Source organism: Engystomops pustulosus, chromosome 10 (genome assembly GCF_040894005.1).
Source record: "Engystomops pustulosus chromosome 10, aEngPut4.maternal, whole genome shotgun sequence".
NCBI classification, from domain to species: Eukaryota; Metazoa; Chordata; class Amphibia; order Anura; family Leptodactylidae; genus Engystomops; species Engystomops pustulosus.
The window spans coordinates 102734259-102748999 of record NC_092420.1 but is presented as its reverse complement, the minus strand read 5'-3'; the positions used below and the strand labels follow the sequence as shown (position 1 = coordinate 102748999).

Below are 14741 nucleotides of genomic sequence, written 5' to 3'. Positions count from 1 at the left end.
GGTCCAATCTGCTGAGTGATCCAGCTTCTACTGTGCAGGACCATAGCTTGACGTCATACTGAATCCATCAAATCAAGCGTTACCAGAGCCCCTCTGTGCTGCAGCTTCACAGGCTGTTACACTGTGCAGGAGCACTTCCCCATCCCACTGCTGAGAAAGAGAGTGTAACAGCTTGTAAATCTAAAACAGGGTGGGACTTTGGTAACACTTCCCATTTAGCATAATTGTTAAAGTTGATATTAGAAGGAAGAAGACCATGGATAACACATATAAGAAGTTACCACAGTCCCGATGCCGGATCTATGAGGAATGTCCCGGGATTATCAGGATGGAGTCTGATGGGACATTTCCTTTAAGGGGTTTGTACTTTAAGACCCAGATTGGAGAACCCACCAGTAGTTGATACTTAAAGGGAACCTGTCAGAGGCCTGTGGGAATCTATTCTCCAGGTCTTGATGGAAAGGTGGATTAGTGTCCCAAATATCCTTTACTAAGGAGCCCCAATAGCCCCTGTGGTCTCACATAGTGTCTCAAAATCCCCTGACAGGTTCCCTATAAAGCAGACATCACAGAGGTGGTCAGTGTGCAGGACTGTCAGCTCCTGGGACTAGAGATGAGCCGACCCCAGTTTTGGCTGCAGGACCTAGACTTTTTGTTGGATTGGTGGTTAAACGGCCATTGGCGCCCCTAGCAACAGCCACGGCTGTGATTGGCCAGGAGGGGTCTGTGATTGGCCAGGGGGGTCTGGGATTGGCCGGAGGGGTCTGGGAGGCTGTGATTGGCCAGGGGGGTCTGTGATTGGCCGGAGGGGTCTGGGAGGCTGTGATTGGCCAGGGGGGGTCTGGGAGGCTGTGATTGGCCAGGGGGGTCCGGGGGCCTGTGATTGGCCAGGGGGGTCCGGGGGCCTGTGATTGGCCAGGGGGGGTCTCATCTCTACCTGTTACATTGTGACTTTCCCGCTATAATTAATTCATTTTTATGCCAAAACCAGAAATATTTCCCTGCTTCGTTTTTCTGCAGCGCCCGGGCTCCGTGTTCCCGGCTGCCGGACCTGTCTGAGCGGATCGATCCCGGGTCTGCGCTGAATAATGTAAAGGTCACTGATCAGCAGAGTCGTGACATTGTGTCAGTGATTCATTGTCCCCTCCGCCCGCCCCCCCCTCACATTGTCCTGTCATTGTCTTCACTATAAATAACACAAAAGATTCATAATTACATTTTTATTATTTGTGTTACAGGAAGGCGGAGACTCACGACAGGCGACTTGAGATTTATGTATATTGCTGCTACAGTCACCTTTGTAAAACCGGCCACAGTTCTGGTGTCATTTTAAAGAGGCAAATCTCTCCTTTAATGTAATTTTCATACACGGCTCCCACTCCTGACTGTAACTTTCGTGGATAACTCTGTGTTTGTGGCAAGTAGAAACATAATCCATCTGTGATATTGTCAGAACTCGCACGTTGTTCTGATGGATCAGGTTTCGGGCTCCTTGCTGGATAACCGCACCCAGAGCTGACTGTGATTGACAGCTCCCTTTCTGATCCTGGGAAAGCTGGGTGTGTCTCTGTAATTGTTTTGCCTGCAGCTGCGGTCTGAGTGATGGACGGCTGAGCCAGTCAGTGCTGGGGGTGGCGTCCATTACTGCCTTATATTCTGCCCCTTCCTCTGGTGCTGGTTAGTGCAGTCTCCTGTGTATCTTGTGTGTTCTGTGTAGTGACTTCTGCTTTGCCTTCTGACCATTCTATTTGCTAAACGTTTCTGTTCCTTTGCCGCCATCTAAGTTTTGACCCGGTTTGTTTGCCTCCGCTTGTCTGTCTGTATCTGTATTGTTTATCTCCCAGTGTGACCCCACCTTCCTGTCCGTCTTGTGTCGGTTTCTGTTACCAGTGTGATCACTGACCTATATCTGTATCCCGGGTACCTGTCCACTCCACCATCCAGCAGCTGCCAGAAGAGGTAAGTCTTCCCTGTCATCTTGTCGGGTCACTCAGGGACTGTCAGTTAGGTTCCTGATAGTGGGTTCCCCTTATCAGGGCGGTTCATCAGCTTTAGGCAGGACCTTAGCCCGCAGGGACGTCGCAGGTTGAGTTCCCACCACTTACCTAGTCTGACAGCGAGCGCCAAGCCTGGTTGTGGTTGCTGGACAGGTGCTGACAGATATTAATGGAGAAATTAAACTCTTCTCTTTAAAATGACACCAGAACTGTTTTTCTAGGTACTGAGGGGTATAATATATTGCAGTCTGCCCCTCTAGCCTGTAAGCTGAGGGTAGCAGGGAGGAGGGAGCAGCAGGGAGGAGGGAGCAGCAGGGAGGAGGGAGCTGCAGGGAGGAGGGAGCTGCAGGGAGGAGGGAGCTGCAGGGAGGAGGGAGCTGCAGGGAGGAGGGAGCTGCAGGGAGGAGGGAGCTGCAGGGAGGAGGGAGGTTAAAGATGCAATCACTACAAGCAGCTACATGGACAAGAGGGGCTTGTGTTTTGCTAAACTTTAGAAATCGCTGCCGATGAAAAAATATAAGACAATGTAAAGCTCTAAACCATTTACATATCTCATTTATCACTGGTCCTGAGGGGAGGGGCATGACAGTGATGCTCCGCCTCCTATGGGGCTGCACTAGGATGCACACAATACAATTTTAAATTCCTCTAGAAACATGTGATACAAAGAGATGATACAATTTCAGTAACTCCCCCCCCCCCCCCCCCCAGGAATATAACTACTATAATACTGCCCCCTATGTACAGGAATATAACTACTATAATACTTCCCCCTATGTACAGGAATATAACTACTATAATACTGCCCCCTATGTACAAGAATATAACTACTATAATACTGCCCCCTATGTACAGGAATATAACTACTATAATACTGCCCCTATGTACAGGAATATAACTACTATAATACTGCCCCCTATGTACAGGAATATAACTACTATAATACTGCCCCCTATGTACAGGTATATAACTACTATAATACTGCCCCCTATGTACAGGGATATAACTACTATAATACTGCCCCCTATGTACAGGAATATAACTACTATAATACTGCCCCCTATGTACAAGAATATAACTACTATAATACTGCCCCCTATGTACAGGAATATAACTACTATAATACTGCCCCCTATGTACAGGAATATAACTACTATAATACTGCCCCCTATGTACAGGAATATAACTACTATAATACTGCCCCCTATGTACAGGAATATAACTACTATAATACTGCTCCCTATGTACAGGAATATAACTGCTATAATACTGCCCCCTATGTACAAGAATATAACTACTATAATACTGCCCCTATGTACAAGAATATAACTACTGTATACTGCCCCCTATGTACAAGAATATAACTACTATAATACTGCCCCCTATGTACAAGAATATAACTACTATAATACTGCCCCCTATGTACAAGAATATAACTACTATAATACTGCCCCCTATGTACAAGAATATAACTACTATAATACTGCCCCCTATGTACAAGAATATAACTACTATAATACTGCCCCCTATGTACAAGAATATAACTACTATAATACTGCCCCCTATGTACAAGAATATAACTACTATAATACTGCCCCCTATGTACAAGAATATAACTACTATAATACTGCCCCCTATGTACAGGGATATAACTACTATAATACTGCCCCCTATGTACAAGAATATAACTACTATAATACTGCCCCCTATGTACAAGAATATAACTACTATAATACTGCCCCCTATGTACAAGAATATAACTACTATAATACTGCCCCCTATGTACAGGAATATAACTACTATAATACTGCCCCCTATGTACAGGAATATAACTACTATAATACTGCCCCCTATGTACAGGGATATAACTACTATAATACTGCCCCCTATGTACAGGAATATAACTACTATAATACTGCCCCCTATGTACAAGAATATAACTACTATAATACTGCCCCCTATGTACAGGAATATAACTACTATAATACTGCCCCCTATGTACAGGAATATAACTACTATAATACTGCCCCCTATGTACAGGAATATAACTACTATAATACTGCCCCCTATGTACAGGAATATAACTACTATAATACTGCTCCCTATGTACAGGAATATAACTGCTATAATACTGCCCCCTATGTACAAGAATATAACTACTATAATACTGCCCCTATGTACAAGAATATAACTACTGTATACTGCCCCCTATGTACAAGAATATAACTACTATAATACTGCCCCCTATGTACAAGAATATAACTACTATAATACTGCCCCCTATGTACAAGAATATAACTACTATAATACTGCCCCCTATGTACAAGAATATAACTACTATAATACTGCCCCCTATGTACAAGAATATAACTACTATAATACTGCCCCCTATGTACAAGAATATAACTACTATAATACTGCCCCCTATGTACAAGAATATAACTACTATAATACTGCCCCCTATGTACAAGAATATAACTACTATAATACTGCCCCCTATGTACAGGGATATAACTACTATAATACTGCCCCCTATGTACAAGAATATAACTACTATAATACTGCCCCCTATGTACAAGAATATAACTACTATAATACTGCCCCCTATGTACAAGAATATAACTACTATAATACTGCCCCCTATGTACAGGAATATAACTACTATAATACTGCCCCCTATGTACAGGAATATAACTACTATAATACTGCCCCCTATGTACAGGAATATAACTACTATAATACTGCCCCCTATGTACAGGAATATAACTACTATAATACTGCCCCCTATGTACAGGAATATAACTACTATAATACTGCCCCCTATGTACAAGAATATAACTACTATAATACTGCCCCCTATGTACAAGAATATAACTACTATAATACTGCCCCCTATGTACAAGAATATAACTACTATAATACTGCCCCCTATGTACAAGAATATAACTACTATAATACTGCCCCCTATGTACAAGAATATAACTACTATAATACTGCCCCCTATGTACAAGAATATAACTACTATAATACTGCACCCTATGTACAAGAATATAACTACTATAATACTGCCCCCTATGTACAGGAATATAACTACTATAATACTGCCCCCTATGTACAGGAATATAACTACTATAATACTGCCCCCTATGTACAGGAATATAACTACTATAATACTGCCCCCTATGTACAGGAATATAACTACTATAATACTGCCCCCTATGTACAGGAATATAACTACTATAATACTGCCCCCTATGTACAAGAATATAACTACTATAATACTGCCCCCTATGTACAGGAATATAACTACTATAATACTGCCCCCTATGTACAGGAATATAACTACTATAATACTGCCCCCTATGTACAGGAATATAACTACTATAATACTGCCCCCTATGTACAAGAATATAACTACTATAATACTGCCCCCTATGTACAAGAATATAACTACTATAATACTGCCCCCTATGTACAGGAATATAACTACTATAATACTGCTCCCTATGTACAGGAATATAACTACTATAATACTGCCCCCTATGTACAGGAATATAACTACTATAATACTGCCCCCTATGTACAAGAATATAACTACTATAATACTGCCCCCTATGTACAAGAATATAACTACTATAATACTGCCCCCTATGTACAGGGATATAACTACTATAATACTGCCCCCTATGTACAGGAATATAACTACTATAATACTGCCCCCTATGTACAGGGATATAACTACTATAATACTGCTCCCTATGTACAGGGATATAACTACTATAATACTGCCCCCTATGTACAAGAATATAACTACTATAATACTGCCCCCTATGTACAGGAATATAACTACTATAATACTGCCCCCTATGTTTGGCCTCTCACCTTGCACAGTTGCGCTCTGCTGTGATAATATGTGGTGACGGGTTCTATCCCCTGGTAGAATATTTGGAGTCGCCTCTTGATGTTTTCTGTTGTGACCTCGTTGCGGTGAGTCATGTGACTTCTCTGGACGAGCCGCGTGGTCATGGTGTCAGCAGAACAGTCCAGGTACAGGACGAGGCTCGGGGCGCAGAGCTGCGGGGAGAGCAGATGACATATAGTCCATCATTATAGGGGTGCAGGGTGTACTGTATGTATATAGGGGGTGCAGGCTGTATTGTATGTATATAGGGGGGTGCAGGGTGTATTGTATGTATATAGGGGGTGCAGGGTGTATTGTATGTATATAGGGGGTGCAGGGTGTACTGTATGTATATAGGGGGGTGCAGGGTGTATTGTATGTATATAGGGGGGTGCAGGGTGTATTGTATGTGTATAGGGGGTGCAGGGTGTATTGTATGTATATAGGGGGGTGCAGGGTGTATTGTATGTATATAGGGGGGTGCAGGGTGTATTGTATGTGTATAGGGGGTGCAGGGTGTATTGTATGTATATAGGGGGGTGCAGGGTGTATTGTATGTGTATAGGGGGTGCAGGGTGTATTGTATGTATATAGGGGGGTGCAGGGTGTATTGTATGTATATAGGGGGGTGCAGGGTGTATTGTATGTGTATAGGGGGTGCAGGGTGTATTGTATGTATATAGGGGGGTGCAGGGTGTATTGTATGTATATAGGGGGGTGCAGGGTGTATTGTATGTGTATAGGGGGTGCAGGGTGTATTGTATGTATATAGGGGGGTGCAGGGTGTATTGTATGTATATAGGGGGTGCAGGCTGTATTGTATGTATATAGGGGGTGCAGGCTGTATTGTATGTATATAGGGGGTGCAGGATGTATTGTATGTATATAGGGGTGCAGGGTGTATTGTATGTATATAGGGGGGTGCAGGGTGTACTGTATGTATATAGGGGGTGCAGGGTGTACTGTATGTATATAGGGGGTGCAGGGTGTACTGTATGTATATAGGGGGTGCAGGGTGTATTGTATGTATATAGGGGGTGCAGGGTGTATTGTATGTATATAGGGGGTGCAGGGTGTATTGTATGTATATAGGGGGTGCAGGGTGTATTGTATGTGTATAGGGGGGTGCAGGGTGTATTGTATGTGTATAGGGGGGTGCAGGGTGTATTGTATGTGTATAGGGGGGTGCAGGGTGTATTGTATGTGTATAGGGGGTGCAGGGTGTATTGTATGTATATAGGGGGTGCAGGGTGTATTGTATGTATATAGGGGGTGCAGGGTGTACTGTATGTATATAGGGGGTGCAGGGTGTACTGTATGTATATAGGGGGTGCAGGGTGTACTCTATGTATATAGGGGGCGCAGGGTGTATTGTATGTATATAGGGGGTGCAGGGTGTATTGTATGTATATAGGGGTGCAGGCTGTATTGTATGTATATAGGGGGGTGCAGGGTGTATTGTATGTATATAGGGGGTGCAGGGTGTATTGTATGTATATAGGGGGTGCAGGGTGTATTGTATGTATATAGAGGGTGCAGGGTGTATTGTATGTATATAGGGGGTGCAGGGTGTATTGTATGTATATAGGGGGTGCAGGGTGTATTGTATGTATATAGGGGGTGCAGGGTGTATTGTATGTATATAGGGGGTGCAGGGTGTATTGTATGTATATAGGGGGTGCAGGGTGTATTGTATGTATATAGGGGGTGCAGGGTGTATTGTATGTATATAGGGGGTGCAGGGTGTACTGTATGTATATAGGGGGTGCAGGGTGTACTGTATGTATATAGGGGGTGCAGGGTGTATTGTATGTATATAGGGGGTGCAGGGTGTACTGTATGTATATAGGGGGTGCAGGGTGTACTGTATGTATATAGGGGGTGCAGGGTGTACTGTATGTATATAGGGGGTGCAGGGTGTATTGTATGTATATAGGGGGTGCAGGCTGTATTGTATGTATATAGGGGGTGCAGGGTGTATTGTATGTATATAGGGGGTGCAGGGTGTATTGTATGTATATAGGGGGTGCAGGGTGTATTGTATGTATATAGGGGGTGCAGGGTGTATTGTATGTATATAGGGGGTGCAGGGTGTATTGTATGTATATAGGGGGTGCAGGGTGTATTGTATGTATATAGGGGGTGCAGGCTGTATTGTATGTATATAGGGGGTGCAGGTTGTATTGTATGTATATAGGGGGTGCAGGGTGTACTGTATGTATATAGGGGGGTGCAGGGTGTACTGTATGTATATAGGGGGGTGCAGGGTGTATTGTATGTATATAGGTGGGTGCAGGGTGTACTGTATGTATATAGGGGGTGCAGGGTGTACTGTATATATATATAGGGGGTGCAGGCTGTATTGTATGTATATAGGGGGTGCAGGGTGTATTGTATGTATATAGGGGGTGCAGGGTGTACTGTATGTATATAGGGGGTGCAGGGTGTACTGTATGTATATAGGGGGTGCAGGGTGTACTGTATGTATATAGGGGGTGCAGGGTGTATTGTATGTATATAGGGGGTGCAGGGTGTACTGTATGTATATAGGGGGGTGCAGGGTGTATTGTATGTATATAGGGGGTGCAGGGTGTATTGTATGTGTATAGGGGGGGTGCAGGGTGTATTGTATGTATATAGGGGGTGCAGGGTGTATTGTATGTATATAGGTGGGTGCAGGGTGTATTGTATGTATATAGGTGGGTGCAGGTTGTACTGTATGTATATAGGGGGTGCAGGGTGTATTGTATGTATATAGGGGAGGTCTCTATGTATGATGTGAGGGTCCTTGGACCCCTGAGTATTCGCTCGGCTGCAGGTCACAAAGTGCCCAAAGAAGAAGTAACCTGAGCAAAAAGAATCCCCGATCGGGTCAGAACATTCTGAAGAGCGAGGAATTCCCCGTCCAAAGGAGTGCAGCACACAGACTGTCCACAAGGGGGAGCACAGGCTCCTGTACCGGCTGGTGCTCTGCATATACATAGGATAACACTGCCCCCTAGCAGGAGGAGATGGTATAGTCTCTAGCTGCCCATGTGAAGCTGCGCGGAAGCATCATGGGATTGATAACTGACTACAGGGATAGAGAAATCTAACAATGAAGATGCTCAGAGAAGACGGGAGGCTGCACTGCGGGGAAATCAGTGTCTCACACTCTGAAAAAGGAATAATGAGGGGAGATGGAAATGCCGGGGGCTTTATTAACTCTTTCAATTGTTTTCTAATGCTGCAAAGTTTGAACCACTATGAAACAATGATTTCTATTTTTAGGCTTCTCCTCCAGCCTCTAAAAGTGACTCATCTCAGAGCCAAAGTGACTCTTCTCTGCTCCTCTGAATATGGCTTTGGAGGAAAATAAATGTCCCTTTAATGTCCCTAAAGCTTCACAACTGACCCCAACCAGTATGTGGAGATCCCTTTAAGGGGCAGAGACCTTTACATCGATTGGGCGACCAATGATCATTATATTTGCTGATGATAATAACCGAAACTTTAACCCTAAAAAAGCACAAAACTCACCCTGCGCTCCAACTCCTGCGCCTGCAGGACCTCACAGGGGAAACCGTCCAGCAGGAAACCTCGAGAACCGCCGAGAGAAGAGACAACGGCGTCTCTAAGGATCTCCAAAATAATGTCCTGAAAACCATAAAATAATATCATAAGCCAAATATTATATGGCAGCTTAGATACAGCAGCTCAGCTCTATGTATGGTAGATACCTCTATAATGGCAGCTTAGATACAGCAGCTCAGCTCTGTGTATGGTAGATACCTCTATAATGGCAGCTTAGATACAGCAGCTCAGCTCTGTGTATGGTAGATACCTCTATAATGGCAGCTTAGATACAGCAGCTCAGCTCTGTGTATGGTAGATACCCCTATAATGGCAGCTTAGATACAGCAGCTCAGCTCTGTGTATGGTAGATACCTCTATAATGGCAGCTTAGATACAGCAGCTCAGCTCTATGTATGGTAGATACCCCTATAATGGCAGCGTAGATACAGCAGCTCAGCTCTAGGTATGGTAGATACCTCTATAATGACAGCTTAGATACAGCTTAGATACAGCAGCTCAGCTCTATGTCTGGTAGATACCTCTATAATGGCAGCTTAGATACAGATGCTCTATGTATGGTAGATACCTCTATAATGACAGCTTAGATACAGCAGCTCAGCTCTATGTATGGTAGATACCTCTATAATGGCAGCTTAGATACAGCTTAGATACAGCAGCTCAGCTCTATGTATGGTAGATACCTCTATAATGGCAGCTTAGACACAGCAGCTCAGCTCTATGTATGGTAGATACCTCTATAATGGCAGCTTAGATACAGCAGCTCAGCTCTATGTATAGTAGATACCTCTATAAAGGCAGCTTAGATACAGCAGCTCAGCTCTATGTATGGTAGATACCTCTATAAAGGCAGCTTAGATACAGCAGCTCAGCTCTATGTATGGTAGATACCCCTATAATGGCAGCTTAGATACAGCAGCTCAGCTCCATGTATGGTAGATACCTCTATAATGACGGCTTAGATACAGCAGCTCAGCTCTATGTATGGTAGGTACCTCTATAATGGCAGCTTAGATACAGCAGCTCAGCTCTATGTATGGTAGGTACCTCTATAATGGCAGCTTAGATACAGCAGCTCAGCTCTATGTATGGTAGATACCTCTATAATGGCAGCTTAGATACAGCAGATCAGCTCTATGTATGGTAGATACCGCTATAATGGCAGCTTAGATACAGCAGATCAGCTCTATGTATGGTAGATACCGCTATAATGGCAGCTTAGATACAGCAGCTCAGCTCTCTGTATGGTAGATACCTCTATGATGGCAGCTTAGATACAGCAGCTCAGCTCCATGTATGGTAGATACCTCTATAATGACAGCTTAGATACAGCTTAGATACAGCAGCTCAGCTCTATGTCTGGTAGATACCTCTAGAATGGCAGCTTAGATACAGATGCTCTATGTATGGTAGATACCTCTATAATGACAGCTTAGATACAGCAGCTCAGCTCTATGTATGGTAGATACCTCTATAATGGCAGCTTAGATACAGCAGCTCAGCTCTATGTATGGTAGATACCTCTATAATGGCAGCTTAGATACAGCAGCTCAGCTCTATGTATGGTAGATACCTCTATAATGACGGCTTAGATACAGCAGCTCAGCTCCATGTATGGTAGATACCTCTATAATGATGGCTTAGATACAGCAGCTTAGCTCCATGTATGGTAGATACCTCTATAATGATGGCTTAGATACAGCAGCTCAGCTCCATGTATGGTAGATACCTCTATAATGATGGCTTAGATACAGCAGCTCAGCTCCATGTATGGTAGATACCTCTATAATGGCAGCTTAGATACAGCAGCTCAGCTCCATGTATGGTAGATACCTCTATAATGATGGCTTAGATACAGCAGCTCAGCTCTATGTATGGTAGGTACCTCTATAATGGCAGCTTAGATACAGCAGCTCTATGTATGGTAGATACCTCTATAATGGCAGCTTAGATACAGCAGCTCTATGTATGGTAGATACCTCTATAATGGCAGCTTAGATACAGCAGCTCAGCTCTATGTCTGGTAGATACCTCTATAATGGCCGCTTAGATACAGCAGCTCTATGTATGGTAGATACCTCTATAATGGCAGCTTAGATACAGCAGCTCAGCTCTATGTCTGGTAGATACCTCTATAATGGCAGCTTAGATACAGCAGCTCAGCTCTATGTATGGTAGATACCTCTATAATGGCAGCTTAGATACAGCAGCTCAGCTCTATGTATGGTAGATACCTCTATAATGGCAGCTTAGATACAGCAGCTCAGCTCTATGTATGGTAGATACCTCTATAATGGCAGCTTAGATACAGCAGCTCAGCTCTATGTATGGTAGATACCTCTATAATGGCAGCTTAGATACAGCAGCTCAGCTCTATGTATGGTAGATACCTCTATAATGGCAGCTTAGATACAGCAGCTCAGCTCTATGTATGGTAGATACCTCTATAATGGCAGCTTAGATACAGCAGCTCAGCTCTATGTATGGTAGATACCTCTATAATGGCAGCTTAGATACAGCAGCTCAGCTCTATGTATGGTAGATACCTCTATAATGGCCGCTTAGATACAGCAGCTCTATGTATGGTAGATACTTCTATAATGGCAGCTTAGATACAGCAGCTCAGCTCTATGTCTGGTAGATACCTCTATAATGGCAGCTTAGATACAGCAGCTCAGCTCTATGTATGGTCGATGCCTCTGTAATGGCAGCTTAGATACAGCAGCTCAGCTCTATGTATGGTAGATACCTCTATAATGGCAGCTTAGATACAGCAGCTCAGCTCTATGTATGGTAGATACCTCTATAATGGCAGCTTAGATACAGCAGCTCAGCTCTGTGTATGGTAGATACCTCTATAATGGCAGCTTAGATACAGCAGCTCAGCTCTGTGTATGGTAGATACCTCTGTAGTGGCAGCTAAGATACCTCTATAGACAGTATAGAGGGTGTGGATACTGCACCCCTAAAGTAGCAGAGATGAATTTGTGTCTGGCTGGTCATACGCTGCTGTGCAGAGACATCATGGGATTGATCACAGAGCGGATGCTGCATTGCAATGAGTAAGTGTAGAATGTATCTAGAAGAGAAGAGTGTGATACACAGAGGAGACTTTCGCTTTGTTACATCTAGATACATTGTATCTCCGGAGAGAAGTTAACCCTTCTGTGCACAGGACGAGGGCGATGCTACCTCTGTGTGCGCTAAGAAGATGAGGGAGGTTTTGTGATCCGTGAACGGAAACGCGCGGCTGTTATAGATAATCTGCTCCTATTCATCTCTCTGAAGAAGGGTGGGATGGAGGGAGCGCAGCGGGGGACGGGTTATAGAACAGCGCCCCCTACAGCCCATCCAGTAGTAATATAACCGCTTATGCTGACATCAGGGGAGAAGAGACAGTGTCAGGTCCTGCGCCCATAATTCTGCCCCCATCTTGCTGCAGGTGGCGCTGCCTGAGGCAAGAGGCTCAACTCTCTCCGTGGCGGGTGCAGCCACTAGTCAGCAGGATGAGGTCACTGGGGAGACCTCAGCAAGAAAAGCTTCTGAAATGTGGTGGCCGCGGTTATTGTGTCATCTCCGCAGCGACTTCTCTAGTGTATGTGACGCCCAGGACCGCGCCAGTTACCTTGTCTTTACTTAATAACAATAAGAACATAAATTATATTATATATTAATAGGTTATTATTATTATCTATCAGTAATAAGCAGATTTCCTATAATAGACGCAAAGTCGCTACTTGACTGTCAGCGAGATACGACCGCACGGACCTGCAGCGCTCAGACCTGATCCGTGGCCTATGGGGCGGTGTCACTGGACTGATGGTTACAGAACGGCTTTCCAGGAGGCAACTGGACCGATGGTTACAGAACGGCTTTCCAGGAGGCAACTGGACTGATGGTTACAGAACGGCTTTCCAGGAGGCAACTGGACTGATGGTTACAGAACGGCTTTACAGGAGGCAACTGGACTGATGGTTACAGAACGGCTTTACAGGAGGCAACTGGACTGATGGTTACAGAACGGCTTTACAGGAGGCAACTGGACCGATGGTTACAGAACGGCTTTACAAGAGGCAACTGGACTGATGGTTACAGAACGGCTTTACAAGAGGCAACTGGACTGATGGTTACAGAACGGCTTTACAGGAGGCAACTGGACTGATGGTTACAGAACGGCTTTACAGGAGGCAACTGGACTGATGGTTACAGAACGGCTTTCCAGGAGGCAACTGGACTGATGGTTACAGAACGGCTTTACAAGAGGCAACTGGACTGATGGTTACAGAACGGCTTTACAGGAGGCAACTGGACCGATGGTTACAGAACGGCTTTACAGGAGGCAACTGGACCGATGGTTACAGAACGGCTTTACCGGAGGCAACTGGACCGTTGGTTACAGAACGGCTTTACAGGAGGCAACTGGACTGATGGTTACAGAACAGCTTTACAGGAGGCAACTGGACCGATGGTTACAGAACGGCTTTACAGGAGGCAACTGGACCGATGGTTACAGAACGGCTTTACAAGAGGCAACTGGACCGTTGGTTACAGAACGGCTTTACAGGAGGCAACTGGACCGATGGTTACAGAACGGCTTTACAGGAGGCAACTGGACCGATGGTTACAGAACGGCTTTACAGGAGGCAACTGGACTGATGGTTACAGAACGGCTTTACAAGAGGCAACTGGACTGATGGTTACAGAACGGCTTTACAAGAGGCAACTGGACTGATGGTTACAGAACGGCTTTACAGGAGGCAACTGGACTGATGGTTACAGACTCTCAATGAGGACACAGACTGTATTAGCAGAACTGTACAACAATTATTATTCTATGATAAACTCTCCTAGATTCTGCCCCTTCTCTATGGAGCTCGGAGTTGTCATGTACAGGGAGGACACAACTTCTCATAAGAGTTTTCTGTATTTTCCTGACTGTAATAATTGTAGATTCGCACTGAAGGCACCAAAACTCTGACATGAGGAATTATAGAGCAAACAGTGTGAGACCAGAGACTCTCTTATATTCCGGGTCCTCGCGCTGTGATTCCGGGTCCTTGTGCTGTGATTCCAGGTCCTTGTGCTGTGATCACTGCTCTGCACAGTCTGGGCTGCTCTTGATGAGATACAAGAGGTAGTCACCTGGAGAGGTTGTCACATCACAGGTGCCCTGTCGGGGGTAATGAGGGATTTCCTGCCCTATAGGTGGGGTTGGGGCATCAGTTGTGCAGGAGTCGGGTGGACACACGGCTGATCGTCCTACTGAAGAG

The 14741-nt window shown here is 44.6% G+C and overlaps 1 protein-coding gene across 3 annotated transcripts in view; it reads right to left on the bottom strand.

The window, feature by feature from the left end:
• Nucleotides 1-14741, bottom strand: part of AK5 (adenylate kinase 5) — a 142183-nt gene that overhangs the window by 2900 nt on the left and 124542 nt on the right. For all 3 annotated transcript variants that reach the window (XM_072127987.1, XM_072127986.1, XM_072127985.1), the window contains exons 12-13: nucleotides 9418-9534; nucleotides 5880-6071 (exon numbers count right to left, since the gene is read on the bottom strand). In XM_072127987.1, coding sequence (XP_071984088.1) covers nucleotides 5880-6071; nucleotides 9418-9534 — 309 coding nt within the window. The remainder of the gene's footprint in view (nucleotides 1-5879; nucleotides 6072-9417; nucleotides 9535-14741) is intronic.